Consider the following 14,169-nt stretch of genomic DNA (forward strand, 5'->3'; position numbering starts at 1 on the left):
ACTCTGTTTTGTGGCCATTCTCCCCTCCTACACACTGGGCTGAGAGCCAGGGTATGGAGACCTAGCCATCCTGGGGCCCCAAACACAGAGGGGATTCCAGTAAGACCCTAGGTTGAAATGATCAAGAAACACAAGTTGAGCCCAGACTTACTTGTTTTAACCAAAGCATTTGCTGAACACAGGAGAGGTAAAGACTGGCTTAAGAAGTTGTAACAATTAGGAAGATGACTGTGAATGCTGTGTACCCCACCCTTGCCTTATGTATACAAAGCCACATGTTGCACTGCTTTGTTTATAGCCCAGACTTCACAGCAGAAAACAGTCTCCATCTTTCCACTGGGTGAGGCAGCATCAGGATATTTTACAGCCAGAAAACCTCACAGTTCTTTTTTTTCTATCAAACTGCCTCAGGCTTTACACATAACCTTCTTCTCCCTTTGCCTGGGCTGCTTTTCAAAGGTGATTTGCTGCATTTCCTGGGCTAAAAAGGTTCTCAGGAGCTGCACTGGTGTAATAAGGCACTGTGCAGAAATACAGGCACACTATTTGTGACCTATTATCACCACTGCACTTGATACACAAGTTAATAGATGTCTCACAAACAAGCTGTCTGTCAAAAGTGCCTCTCACCCTGGCATGGTTCTTCCTTTCCAAGTCAGGAAGAACATTTCTTTGTAGGAAGAACTGAGAAAGGACATGCAAAGACTTACATGCTACTTCATCTAAGGCCGTTACCACAAACCACATGACTTTCCTCTCAGCCATTTTTGAACGGAGGGCTGTAATTTTGTCTCTCCAGCTGACCCCTGCAAAACATAGTATGAAAAGCTACAGTCACTAACTTTACTGAGGAAGATCACTTAAACACAGACCAACACACTGGATTGTAAAGGGACCCAAAACACACCATGCTTCCGCTCCTCACTCCATTCTATTAAGTGATAGGAATGATCTCAAACAAGCTGCCCTCCAGACACCCATGGTTTGTTTTGAAATCACCCAACTTCCAGCAAATGGTTATTTAGAGTTTTGAGGACAAAGGGGTTGTTAGCTGAGGTTCAATCATCTTCTTGACCTATTCATAGTGGATCATATTGTGCTGCAGTGCTGTTTTTCTCACTACTTTATAAGAGAAAAGCAGAAGGGGGATAGGACAGTAGAAACAACCCAGGTCTGTTGGGAGTTAAGCTTCTCACCTGTGTAACTCAGGTCAAGCACGATGAGAGGCTTGCAGGGGCGTTGAGGACAATCTGTCCAGATTGTATCGATCAGGTTTTCTTTGACAGGCACAAGGTCATGGCCAGCACTTCTCAAGGCTTTGGACATCCTCTTCCACTGGTCTGACATAGGGAAAAAAGTCAAGAGTGATGGCTTTAAAGAACACACACGGGTTCAACAATAGCCCTGTTCACAGAGGGCAGACTCAGGAATCTGAGTCTCCTCCTTTCTTTCCAGACTCTTCTTTTTCCCATTCCCTTAAAAAAAAAAAAAAAGCAAAATCTATTGCAATTACAGTTATACAAACACATCACTGCAGCCAGTGCTGGTGGGTAGTCACAGTCCTGGACAAAAGTCCCTGGAAGAAGCCCAGAAGCTGCCATAAGGGTGTTCCTCTACCCCAGTGCAGAACCATGCTAGATCTAAGCTAGATCTAAGCCTCCATAGAGCCAGGAGATGGATCCTTAGCCCACCTGAATCAAGCAAGTATCTCCCCTTGCCTCCAGTGACCTTTGCATTGGGCCCCATGTGTTGAAGCACAAATAGATATGTACTCTGATATAAATGGTACCTCTCACTGTGCTTCCTACAGGGGAAGCTGCAGAGATGCTGAGACCACCAAGCAGGAGTAGCAGCGTGGATTTTGCCAGGGTGTTCTTGCTCACATGCTGGCCAAGGCATTCAGCAGCTTTGTACTGAAGTGCCTATGACAAGCCAAAGCACAGACAAAAGGAGGTAGATCGGGATTCTGCTTTTCAGGTAAGGTCACTGCAAGCCTAGAAAGCAGTTCTCATCTCTTGTGTTTTGTACTCAATCCATTGCTGTGGAGCTCTCGTGATACATGCCTATACCAAAATCCAACCTGTTTTGTGTAACAGTTTAACCCACCATCCCATCTGGGCTGGAACATGTTAGCTGCACACCATCATACAACAGCTAGACAGAGAAGCAAGAAGCCAGAATATAGTTGCCCAACCCAGAATTATAAAATAAAGTAAAACCAACCAGCTGGAATAATGAAAGGGTCCACTCCCACCTTGGAACATTCTGGGAGGACATTCACTAGCCAATCCTCCTGAGTTGGTGTATCTTTCAGACCTTAGAGGATTTAAAAAAAAAAAAAAAAGAGGTTCAAAGAAGCAGTCACACTGAAACGTTCCCACACTGTGCAAAAAGTCCAAACTAATGCATTTAGTAGCGAATGTCTAAACCCATTGGCAACAGTCATCACAGGACACTAAAGCAGGAGCAGTGTATCCAAGGTGTCCCTAAGTCCCTGCACGATGGGATATCCCAAGAGCCCAAACTGTACATGTGTGAAGTGACCAAACAGTGAACAGCCTGTGAACAGCCTGTGACTGTTCTCTGTTTATCAGTGGAGCAGTATCCCAGCCTCCTGCATACCCATTTTCATGAGTGTCCAGTTGTTATCCATCTGATGTGCCGCCTGCAGGAAGTAGCGCCCGTCAGTCCACATGGCCGCGTGCTGCTCAGTGACTATGGCAGTACCTAGGCAGGAAGGTAGAAAGGTGTAGTGATTCAGAAGTGTGCAGACACTGTGCGGAGATACAGACAGCAGGGACAGTGTCTGAAATGCACTCTAATTCCCTAAAAGGCACCTCTGCTCACTGTTCAAAAGTTGGTCCTATTTCAGTACTCACTGTTTCCTCTGAACTATGACTTTCCAAATCCTATCTGAGACAGTATGTACAAGGATGCACCCTAATGAATTGCCTCAGGTGAATTTGACTTAAGCAAACCTCAGCCAGTCAGTGGAACTGAGTAAATGGGGCCTTCCAAACTTTCTGTAACAGACTGTGGTCTCCACTTGGCTGTTGTCACAGTAACACATACTGTGCATCCCTAAACTCCATCCCATCTTCTTCTGGGGAGGAAGCCTGGGCTCTGGTCATCCACAAGAAACAGCTGATACTAGGCCTGCAGACATGAGTATCACTCCCAGCTGTCAGCTGCACCTCTTTCCCAAATGTTACAGCTCTAGCAGAGATGGCCGAATAGGAAACATGAACATAAACTTCTGTTGGTTCCAGAGTCTGTCCCATTCCAGTGACTCCAGATGGAGGGATGCAAGCAGACAGCTGAGGGGCAGTGACATCTCAGTAAGGCACTCGAGCTGCCTTGCTCTTGGCAATACTAAAAAAACCATGGCACAAACAGAAACTGAATCCAAGCCCTTTGAGTCTGCATCTTGATCATACTCTCTGTCACCAGAAACTGAAGCCCAGATTACCAGAACAGAGTTTCCAAGTATGAATTCATTGTCTTCTACCAAACTCCCCCAACACAAACCACATTTTCAGCTGCTTCAGCCCAAAAAGATAAAGCAAGAAACACAAGGTGACCCTTGTGTGAAACCTCACTGATTTGCTGAGCATTAGGCTGGGAAAATGGACCTTCCAAGTATATAGCAAGGGCACAAATTATAGGGGAAGGTTATGAAGAGGTCATGCAGAAGACATGAAATTCATACAGGATTCATGTTAGCCATTAACAGCAGTCCACAGCCCTGGATTTATCACCTTCCACATGAGATCCCAGAGCTCATAGGAACTGATGAACAGACCCTCCAAACACATAGGTACTGGTATTTATTAAACTGATTTACAATTAGAGGAGAAAAAAGACTTCAGTAAACTAAAGTGACTTTCCAACAACCACAAAGCAGAGTAATTTGCAGAGCTTAGGGTACAGCCAGGGTAAAAACTAGGTCTCTTGAAATACAGACCTATCCTACAGCCAAGAAAACATCCTGTCTCGGCAAGATAAGCAAACTTTTCCACAGTGTTCGGTTTCCAAATGCAGTGTTTCTGGCCCTGGCTCTATTTAAACAGAAAGGCCAACTAAAGTCCATCTACTATTCACCCAGCCCAAATGGGCAACATAAAAATCTGTTCGTACTGGCTGCACATCAAAAGAAATGACCGCAGGTTATAAGCACCACATTAAAGAGTTAACAGGATTTTACTTTAAGAGAGGTTCATTTAGGGGTCAAACATTTTCTGAAAACTTGTTATTCTGCTGATATTACATAATTCCAGAGGGTAGCCAAGACATAATTCTACAGATGCTGAAATGGGAATAAACAGTCCAAACAAGTTGAATAGGTTTCCTTTTCCATCCTGCCTCTATGCCATGAATGGAACTATTTCTTTATAGGAGAATTATGCAAGAACCCAAGTTCTGGAAAGGTACCTGCAGAGCCATCAAATCCAGAGATGAACGCCCTTCTGCAATCACAGGGTGCAATGTACTCGCTCTAGAAAACAAAAGAGGCAGCAATTATTTATAGCAGCAGGGGAAAAAAACCCGATCAGCTGATGACAAATACTTTGATAAGCTTTTTCTCCTAAAGGACACCGCAGGGAGAACAAAATGAGTTAAAAAATCCTAGGCTCTACTCCACTGGAACATTTAATCATCTGTGATTATACTGTATTTATGTTCAACTGGTGGGTTTTTTTAAGCTGCAGTACTTTTCTCCCACAAACATCTGTAAACACTGAAGTGCTTCAGAGTTTGCAGACCTTTATTTCACACTCAGCCTCCCCTTTGGGCAACAAACAAATGATGCCTTTGAAGCTGCAATGCAAAAGGAAGAAAAACCAGAGGCACTCCTTGATCTTGGAGACCAGACTAATCAGTGCATAGAATCTGTAAAATCGACTATCTCCAGCGAAGTCCCCTCACTCGCATTTACAGGAATTCCTTTCCGTAACAATGACATTGAAAGAAAATAATCAAAGTGGTAAAACTGTAAAAAATTTAATCCTTAGGACCTTTCATAAATAGATGCTGATCCTCTCACTCCTCCCTTGCCTACTCAAAATCAGACTACAGCAAAAAACGCCAGCACATGGTTTGATGGATGAGAGGGAATCAAAGGCTACTAGTCCATCCTCATCCCAAACCTATCACAAGCTGTGACTGTGGGCACATCCCCTGGCAGTATTGTAGAAGACCTTGAGAATGCACAGACATCTGATACCCTCAGGAGCTGCCAAAATTAAAAGAACAACTGTAACTTTATGTGGCCTACAAGCCTTTTTTATGGGACCCCATTCTGGCAAGTTTGGAGGTCAGAACTGCTGAGTAGGCCTGTTAATTAACTAGTGCAACTCAGCAAATTAGCTTAATCCAGGCTGACAGCACCAATGTTTGAGCTGCAAAACCCCTGGATTTGTACCTTACAAATGGTTAGAAACCAAATCTGTTTCTCAGCCCGTAAAGTTTCTCTGCACCCAGCTGTGCTGGGGCAAAAGAAACATCTTATGGACTGAGATAAGAAATTACAGCCCAATTCTCAGGCAGTTTTAGTTCCTACTGTGATAGAATCACCTGATTGTTAGAAAATGCTCCCTTCAAATCTGTTACTCTTCAAGGTTCTGAAGAAGGCAGAGGGTTCAAAGCACAGCAGTGAGGAAGCACAAATCACAGCACCTGAGACCAGCTCTTTATTTCTGCTCCAAATCATGCCATGATCAAACCCCCTCCAGAAAAGCCATGTCTCTCCCCTCTTGGGAGAAGCCCCAGGCAGCAGCTACCAACCATTCACCACTATCATTTTGAAATGGAGCCTTGCAACAGCAAATCTCATGGCCCAAAAGAGGATCTGGCTGAGCAGCTTTTGCTCTCAATTGCCAGAGAAGATTCCTGGGATATGCTCCAAAGAAATCCTCCATTTCATCCAAACACTAGTGAAAGCTGGCAGAAAGGAGGGGGGTATGGAGACCATGCATGCCCTCATCTCTGACCAGTTAGTTTCCCATGCCTTTTCTTGTCCAGCCCCACTGGGCTGTGACATATGCTCAGCAGCTGTGGAGAGGAGAGGGGTCAGGATACCCACCTTGGGAAGAGAGAACTGCCCTTGGCACAACTCTAGCTGATGGGGCAGCTCTGCCTCAGCCCCACACAGCACGCTCTCACCACTAACCCCCTTTAAAATAATAACAAAGGCATCAGCAGACAGAGAGGACAAAGTCATTCAGGGAACAGAATCAAGTGTTTGTTTCCCCGCTGCCCATTTCACAGCAGCAGGACAGAACATGAAGGCAGAGCGATGAGGATTCCCCATTTCAACATTTCCTAACAACTATTCAGCCTGACATATCACTAAGTACATTCCAAAACAGAGCAGTGATTTCTCTTCCATTTCTCTTGACCGACACAGCAGAGACTATAGACTAGTTTGCTTGTGCAGACATGAATCTCACATTCATAGGATAGGTTGGCAACACAAAACTGTGAAATGGATGAAAACAGTTCAAAAAAATATAAAAAGAAAAAAACAAGTGTATCTGTTTTAGATCTGGTAAAAGCTGACCTAAATTAGCAAAGACCTTGACTGTTTGAAATTACCTCATGCTGTCCCATCCACAGCCAAATCCAGGGCATGAGGCAAATGAGCTTTAGAAGGGAGTATAAGGGATCTGGAGGGAAAGATGGTTCATTCATCTGTCAGCCTGAATTCTTGCACACCCACCTGTTCTGTTTCAAGCAGCAACCCCCACGGTGCAAAGATGAACCCATGTTTTGCACGAGCTAAAATTACCAGGGGAACACCTGTGTATGCCAAACAAAGCAGAGACCACAGCACAGTCAGAACAAGGTATTTCCCTGGGGCTTGTCTTGCAGCTCTGATGGCCTTCAACCTGGCCCTCCTCAGGCCTTTTACATCTGCTTTTCACCACACCTGTCAGTCCAGCAGACAAAACTTGGGGCTACATCACAAAAATGCTCATCTAAGCCAGAAAGAACCCCAAATATCGGTGGTGCTTAACCCCAAAGCCTGCAAGGTTAAGCCATCAACATGTTAAAGCTTATTCTAGCCGAATGTCGACCAAGATCAGCAATGAAAAGTGCAGCTCACTACCCTTAGCTTTAACAACACTGGTGTCATTAAAGAACAAACACTGCCGTGTACCTGGAGGGAGGTCAGTATTCACTGCCAAAACCCAAACTGCACTGGTAAGAACTGGAACAGGTCAGTACAACCTGTGCACAAGCTCTCTCTTGCTTTATAGCCCTGCTGATTCCTCAGCTCAGCACAAGTGTGTGTGAGAGGAGCCAGCCCTGAGCAGAAGACAGCACCTCTGCCAACCCAAACACAGGGCCCTGAGCTGGGCAGGTGCTTCCTTGATGTGGAAGACCAGTCAGATATGACTAAATTTGTTTTGAGTCAAGGCCTGGAGGTAGAAGCCAGCCCCAGTTAAGCTGTAACTGCATCCAAACCCAAGCTCTAATCCAAACATCATTCCCTCCCATTAAGAAGCTCCTCCAATCTCTGAATATTTCCATATGGGCAAACTCCAGATTCAATGTAAACTGCATGACTCAACATAAAAAATGGATCCTGCATTTAGCACTGCAACACTCCAAAAGCTCTGATAGACATTTTTAACCAAACCACAAAGGACTTACATGCCTCTTTCCCAAAAACATGGCTTTTCACCCCTTTGTCCTCTTCGGACACCTGCAGCCACAAGACCCATCTAGCATTCATGAAAGGAAGTGGGACTCTTTGCATGGACTTCATCCCACTTTTGACTGGGACTGCTCTCCTTTCTCATCTGCCTCTGGACCACCCAGGTCTCCAAGGAAACAGTCTGTTTCTTCAGACTTCTTATCACCAGCATCAAAATTTGCAAAAATTAAAGCAGCCAGACAACATCCAGGGCTGACTGCAAGAGCCACAAATCCAAGGTATTAGCAGCTTTGGTTAAGCCAGAGTCAGAGCCAGCTGCGTTTGAGAAGCTCTGCAAGTCTTTCAGTTCCTTACACAACTAAACATGGAAAGCAAAGGATACAAACGGTGGCAGAACTCCTGGCAGTATTATAATCTAAACCTCCTAGCCTTGCAGGAAAACCAGTATTAAAAGCATGACAGAACTCAAAGCTCAAACAATCCCAGTGTTACAAAGAGAAATTAGTCAGCAAGTTGCAGCATCAGGGTGTATCAGCATCAGTCCAATCCCAGGGTTCCTTTGCTACCCAGAAGGGAATAGAGCTTCCCCCAGTCTAACCCTGTGGCAACACCACAGGAGGGAAAGCCCTCTTTGTTGACAAGTTCTGTGATGTGGATCCCTGGACAGCCTCAGGAATAGCTGAGGCAAGGACGGTAAGCTTGTTTAGGCTGTGGGGAGGAAATGGTTAAGGCCACCAAACACTTGGGTATCATTAAATACCCAAGAACAATGTTCTGAGTCATGGAAGGAGCTGCCCAAGACCAAAATCTGACTGTGGGGCTGTAAAGTTCTTGCTTGCACACGGCAAACAAACCCTTGCTTGGAACATGGGGAAGCTAGAAATCTCAGGTTATCTCAGTGTACCTGGAATCAGTAAGGCTGTTCTGGGATCAACAGGTTCCCGTCAATGCCAAAAATTGCACCAATTCCCAAACCTCACAGAAAAAAAATCCTGCACCAGCTAGTCAGGAGGCACCAGGATCAGCAGTGTTCAGTAATCGTTTCCATTCAGATAGATTTGCTCTGCAGAGAAACCTGACCAACTCGCCTGGCAGGAAATAGCAACATGGGGTTCTCTGCTTAACTGCACTCTGTCAAGGAAAAGAAAGCAACAGAAAAACCCAGAAGTCCTGAGGGTCACATTCTTCAACTCACATGACAGCATTTAATGTCTAGTGAAATGAAACCGGAGTTATATATGGACAGAGGCAGCTTGAGGCAGGAATGCAGCAGACAATAGCAGCTGCAGAAAACGCCTTCCCCCTACCTGCCCAAGTTTGGATCTCCCTAAGAGGAAATACGAAGCTGCACATATGGTCCCAGGGCACAGGCAAGTCTGGACCCGGCTCACCCCAGTGCCAAGTCAAGGGCAAAGGTTCCGAATCAGTTGCATTTTGCTCTTGTGCACCCTGGGGAAAAAGGGAGCTTTGGGTGTGAGCCAGGAAAGCTTCAGGTCTTTTGTTTCCTGAAAATGGCTGAGGTGGGAAAAACCCTCGGCAGTTCTTGGGTCTCTTAACAGAGTGAACAGAAGAGTAAAACGAGCACATGAGCCAGCAGGGGAGGTAAAAGGCAGATCAGCAATTTCAAATTTATGTCACAGACTACAAAAATCTTAACAGTGGAAGCAGCACACATCACAGTTACTGCCAGGGGTTACCACCCTGGGCCCAGACTTCCCTCCTATCTTAAGAGCATAGAACATGATGCAGAGAAGCATGGAAAGGGAAGCATCATTGTGGCCTGTTCCTTCCCTGCCTCTCCAAAGGCTCCTCCGTGTGAGATCTGAAGGGCTTTAGCATAAGGCAGCAAATTCCAGTAAGAACTTGATCTAGTAAAGGGAAAGCTCTGCAACTAATCCTTCATCACCTCACTTAACAGTATGTGTTGATCAGGAGATGCTAATGGCGAAACTAAAGCCTAGATAATGTTTGTTCCTCACCCAGTAAATCCATTCTTCCCAACAGCCAAGATGGGCACAGTAAGTGCTCTGGCAAGCTCTCTTTTCTGCAGTGTGAGTTCCCTGGAGACAATCTGATGAGAAGTTGTTGGTAGACTGTCCACTCCGATTTCTTACAAGAACATAAAAACCTCAGTCTCCTGAACAGACCCCAGAAACATTTTTCAACACAGTATTTCTCAGGTTACAAAGATTTTTATGCTGTAACCATTAAAGCAAGTGAACGAAGGGTGATTTCAGTTATCTCTGGCTTTTACCTTTTGCAGGGAAGGAAAGCACGATCGTTCCCACAATCAATCCATCCATCCATACCTGGTGGGCATCTCCAGAGGGCACTATGTAGGCTTGGATAGGCTCCTGGACATACTTGGGATTCTTCATCACCTGCCGCAGTTGCTTCAGCAGCTCTGTTGTAATTTTCGGACTCATCTTCCTACCTACAACTAAAACAAAGCACAAAACCTCAGCTTATCCAACCATTCCAAGTCACTCACATGCACAGGCAAGGAGCCGTCACCACTGGAAACTCCCCTTGAGGACAACTGTGCCAATATCACCCCTCTCAGATCAGAATTTTGTCTGTCTTGTCACTCATTTTCCTTAAGAATGAGGGATCAGGTTAAGGTCAGAGAATCACAGCTGGTCGGCCCTGTAAAGGGTTTTTCCCACCTGGTGAAGGATGGCATGCCCTGTGGTGATACACATGAGCTTAACACACTTCTTGCATGTGGACTGGACCAGGAACCACAGCACCTCATACATGCCCAATGACAGCCAGGAAAGGGCTTGGCATGCGATGTGGATGGTTCCAAGTATCCACAGATCAGAAGTAGCTCCACCTGTGACATGCACTGAGAGAAACTTCCAGTCTTTTCACTCTGGGGTCAGAGATGCTGTGGCTTATATGCTCAGGCTGCTGGGAGAGCAAGACACGACATCAGGAACTCAGGAAGGGACCAACTACAAATGCAATTTTTAGAAGTTTCACTATAGCCCAGAGTTTCATAGTGGAGTGGTGAGTGGATTAACTCAGACAAAAGATATCTGCTCCCAAGGACACAGAGGGATGCATTCACTGGCCACATTCACCTCTGGGCTGTGTGCTAGTTCATCTAGAAGAAAACAATTGTAACAGGAGGAACAGCCCGCTGAGCTCTCACAAGGGACTGCCAGAGGACAACTTATGGGAACCTCCTCTAAAGACCTTTGGCAAATGCTCTGCAGATCTCAGCTGGTGTCAGGCAGGGGTGGGGTACAGCCTGGATGGAAGATCACAGGGGAAAACAAGGGCACAGGCCAATCACACTCCTTGGCTGTGGTTTTGCAATGGATGCCTCTTTGGCATTGCAGTGAACATCAGCCTCTCAATTTGCTACCCAAAAAGTGTCTCCAGCCAGGGCCCACTGTGAGCACCATGCACAGTGATGCACCAGGCCGTGCTGCTGTGCTGGCACAAGAGAAAGCTGCAGGGGAAGGCACTCACTGACTGCAGGATGTCAGTGGGGGGGATGTGCAGCTGTGGGGGATGCCTGGCCAGAAAGTCTATGAAAATCAAGCAACCTGAACTTCCTCAGAGATTCTTTCCATCTTTTCTTCACTCACATCTCCAAAGGGTGCCCAAAGGGAGCCTCTTCCCAGTTTTCTACCCACTTCTTTCACATTTTTAAGAATGTGTTGGGATCTTAAAACTTTAATACTGTCACATTCCAGGGCAAGGTGGGCAGGCTGTGTGCTGCTCGAATGCCACACTACGCAGTATTTTATTCTGACCAGTTAATTTCACAGCTCATTTCACAGCCATGTCTACAAACAGATCATGATGGGAGAAGCAAACAGCATGCAAGTCTAAAACATTTTTTGCTTATCCAGGCACTTACTCTATTTACACCTCCCTAACTACCAGGAGTCCCAAGTGACATTATGGTCTTATGCCAAAACACAGTAAGGCACATCCTTGCCCTGTGACGTTTGCCATCTAACTGGGAAAGTAGAAAAGCTGCCTCCCCTTCACAAGCCATAAGAAGACATGATTTGACCAAGATCACACAGCAGAGCTGTGACCAAGTCAAGAACTGAACCAAGATCTGACCCATTCAGGTATAAAAATCTCAATCCAAGCCCACCATTCACATCTCATCACAGGAAGTTTAGAGCACACAAGACTTGTGTGTGACTGACTTTGCCCACACAGGTACACTGTGTTTCAAAACCCAGACCACATGAAGCAAATTAAGGTCAAAAGGCACTGAATCCTCAAATTGGTATTATCTTGTCCCTTCGCTGGGATTAGATTACACCTCAGATTTATTTCCAGGACAATTTTCATATTTTTATACAGTGTTTGCAAGCTACACTGAACTTTATAATACTGTGGTTGTTTCTGTCTGTCCTCTGCAATGAGCTGCTGTAACATTCTATAACGTTACTGCTGATTTATGTTCTGATAGAGTAAAACACAAAGGAGAGAGAGCAACAACATAGCGACTAGCCAGCAGAAAAGAATCTCTTTCTACAAACTCATAAGGACACAGCTTCCATTCTTGGCCTGTGCTTTGTCTCTAGGAATCTAAAAGTCTCATATAAACAGGCAAGGCATGACAAGGCTTTGCCTTTTAATAAAGCTCCTTGCTGACAAGCCATGGTTTTCTTAGCAAGCAAGAGATTCTCTCAAGGACAAAAAAAATCATTTAAAAAGTACTCTCCCTGTTGAAAGATTTGCTTACAATATTAAAAACAAAACTAAGCTAGATTAGCAACGAAACTCATATTGAGAAGGACATTTATTTTAGATAATCCCCACAGTATAAGAAAATCCTCCACAAACTTTACAATAAAAATTGTCTTCAGTTTCCAGAGAAAGAGAAGCTATTTTTTCACAGATCTTTGGTAGCCCTTTATTCTGGTCCTCATATAACTTTTAACAGGTGACTTCTCCTTCCTTGGCCATAATTATAAGCCTCTATAAAGTTAAAATAGCTTCTCAATCATTATTTACTCATGCCAGTGATCAAAATCAAACACAGCTGGAATTAAGGTAGAGGATTTAACAGTTCAAGGACCAGTCCCCTTCCGTGTCCTAACTTTTTCAAAGGTATCAGGCTCCCTTGTTACCTGTCTCTGTAGTTCCCCACGTCTGGATGCCACTCAACTCTGCTCACACAAAATACCATCCAGCTCTTTGCTCGGCCTTCATAAGCTCCACTGTACCTGAGAAAGCAAAGGGCAAAACTGAAATGGCTAACATACTTTGCCCCCCAATAAAACATTCTCATCCCCCAGCAATGAGCTGAAAATGCATTAACACTACATTCTACTGGCATGATTAGAGATGCACTGAGGGTGAACCATGAGGCAACAGGGAACGTCAAGGGCCAGGCATTTGCTTGTCAAGACTTATGATTAGATCTTGAAAGTGTGTGCTGGTTTATGCCAATTTGTTCCCCATTTCCCATGGGGAAACCAAGGCAGAGCAGGAATAACATGCAAAGTACCACTGCATGACGACAGTCAGAGCTGGATCCCAAAATCTGTCACTGTCTAGACGTATATTATCTACAACTCACTCAGACTGCAGGAGGCAGTTCTGCAAGAGCTCAGAGCAGATCCTGCCTGGGCAGCAACTCCATCAGACACACAGGGCAAAGAGCAATCGTGAAAATGCTGCCAGAGGAACCAGACACCCCCTCCAGCCTCCCACATGCATGGACAGCGATGGGCTGCCAGCGAGGGCTGGGAATACCAGGCCCAATTGGTCAAGGTGTGTGTCAGTGCCATGGCAGGGACAGGAGGCAAGGCCAGGAGGTCTGGCTACAGCTGGGTCTGCTTATGCCTGTGTCAGATCACTCTGAGCGTTTATGCCCCGTTTTCTTCATATATGCTCATCCTGTGACAATTTCCTCTTCGCTTTCTCTTTTATGTATAGCCTTGTTCAAAATAAGCACGTAAGCTTGCATAGTGAGGATTCAGCAGCACCACCCCAAAGCCAGGCCTCTCTGGCCTGGGCTGGCTGCACGCAGGGCAGCCCAAGCACTCACAGCTACATATGGAGGCACAAGCCCCATTGCTCGTCCCTCCCTCGTACCTGCCTGCACACTCACCAAACAGAATTACAGAATTGTCAGGGTTGGAAGGGACCTCTAGAGATGATCTAGTCCAACCCCTGTGCCAAGGCAGGGTCACCTAGAGCACGTGACACAGGAACATGTCCAGAGTTCAGGAATGACTCCAAAGAAGAAGACTCCACACCCTCCCTGGGCAGCCTGTCCCAGTGCTCTGCCACCCTCAACATAAAGAAGTTCTTCCCCGTGTTGAGGTGGAACTTCTTGTGTTTTAGTTTATGGCCATTACTTCTTGTCTTGTTGCTGGGCACCACCAAAAAGAGTCTGGCAGCATCCTTTTGGTACCCACCTTTGAGATATTTATATGCATTAATGAGATCCCCTCTCAGTCTTCTCTAGACTGAACAGGCCCAGCTCCTGCAGTCTCTGCTCATAGGAGAGATGCTCCTGCCCC

At 45.6% G+C, this 14,169-nt stretch overlaps 1 protein-coding gene across 4 annotated transcripts in view; it reads right to left on the reverse strand.

The window, feature by feature from the left end:
- Nucleotides 1-14,169, reverse strand: part of XPNPEP1 (X-prolyl aminopeptidase 1) — a 31,586-nt gene that overhangs the window by 16,787 nt on the left and 630 nt on the right. For 2 of the 4 annotated variants that reach the window (XM_029958544.1, XM_029958542.1), the window contains exons 2-8: nt 12,769-12,864; nt 9,970-10,100; nt 4,432-4,495; nt 2,623-2,727; nt 2,224-2,316; nt 1,197-1,340; nt 711-806 (exon numbers count right to left, since the gene is read on the reverse strand). In XM_029958544.1, the coding sequence (XP_029814404.1) occupies nt 711-806; nt 1,197-1,340; nt 2,224-2,316; nt 2,623-2,727; nt 4,432-4,495; nt 9,970-10,086 (619 nt within the window). In that variant the 5' untranslated portion in view covers nt 10,087-10,100; nt 12,769-12,864. Of the gene's footprint in view, nt 1-710; nt 807-1,196; nt 1,341-2,223; nt 2,317-2,622; nt 2,728-4,431; nt 4,496-9,969; nt 10,101-12,768; nt 12,865-13,754; nt 13,791-14,064; nt 14,100-14,169 lie in introns of those variants that run through there. The other 2 variants (XM_029958543.1, XM_008919632.3) reach the window with 2 other exon arrangements.

This window comes from Manacus vitellinus, unplaced genomic scaffold (assembly GCF_001715985.3).
Source record: "Manacus vitellinus isolate BGI_N305 unplaced genomic scaffold, ASM171598v3 scaffold_15_pilon, whole genome shotgun sequence".
Lineage (NCBI taxonomy): Eukaryota > Metazoa > Chordata > Aves > Passeriformes > Pipridae > Manacus > Manacus vitellinus.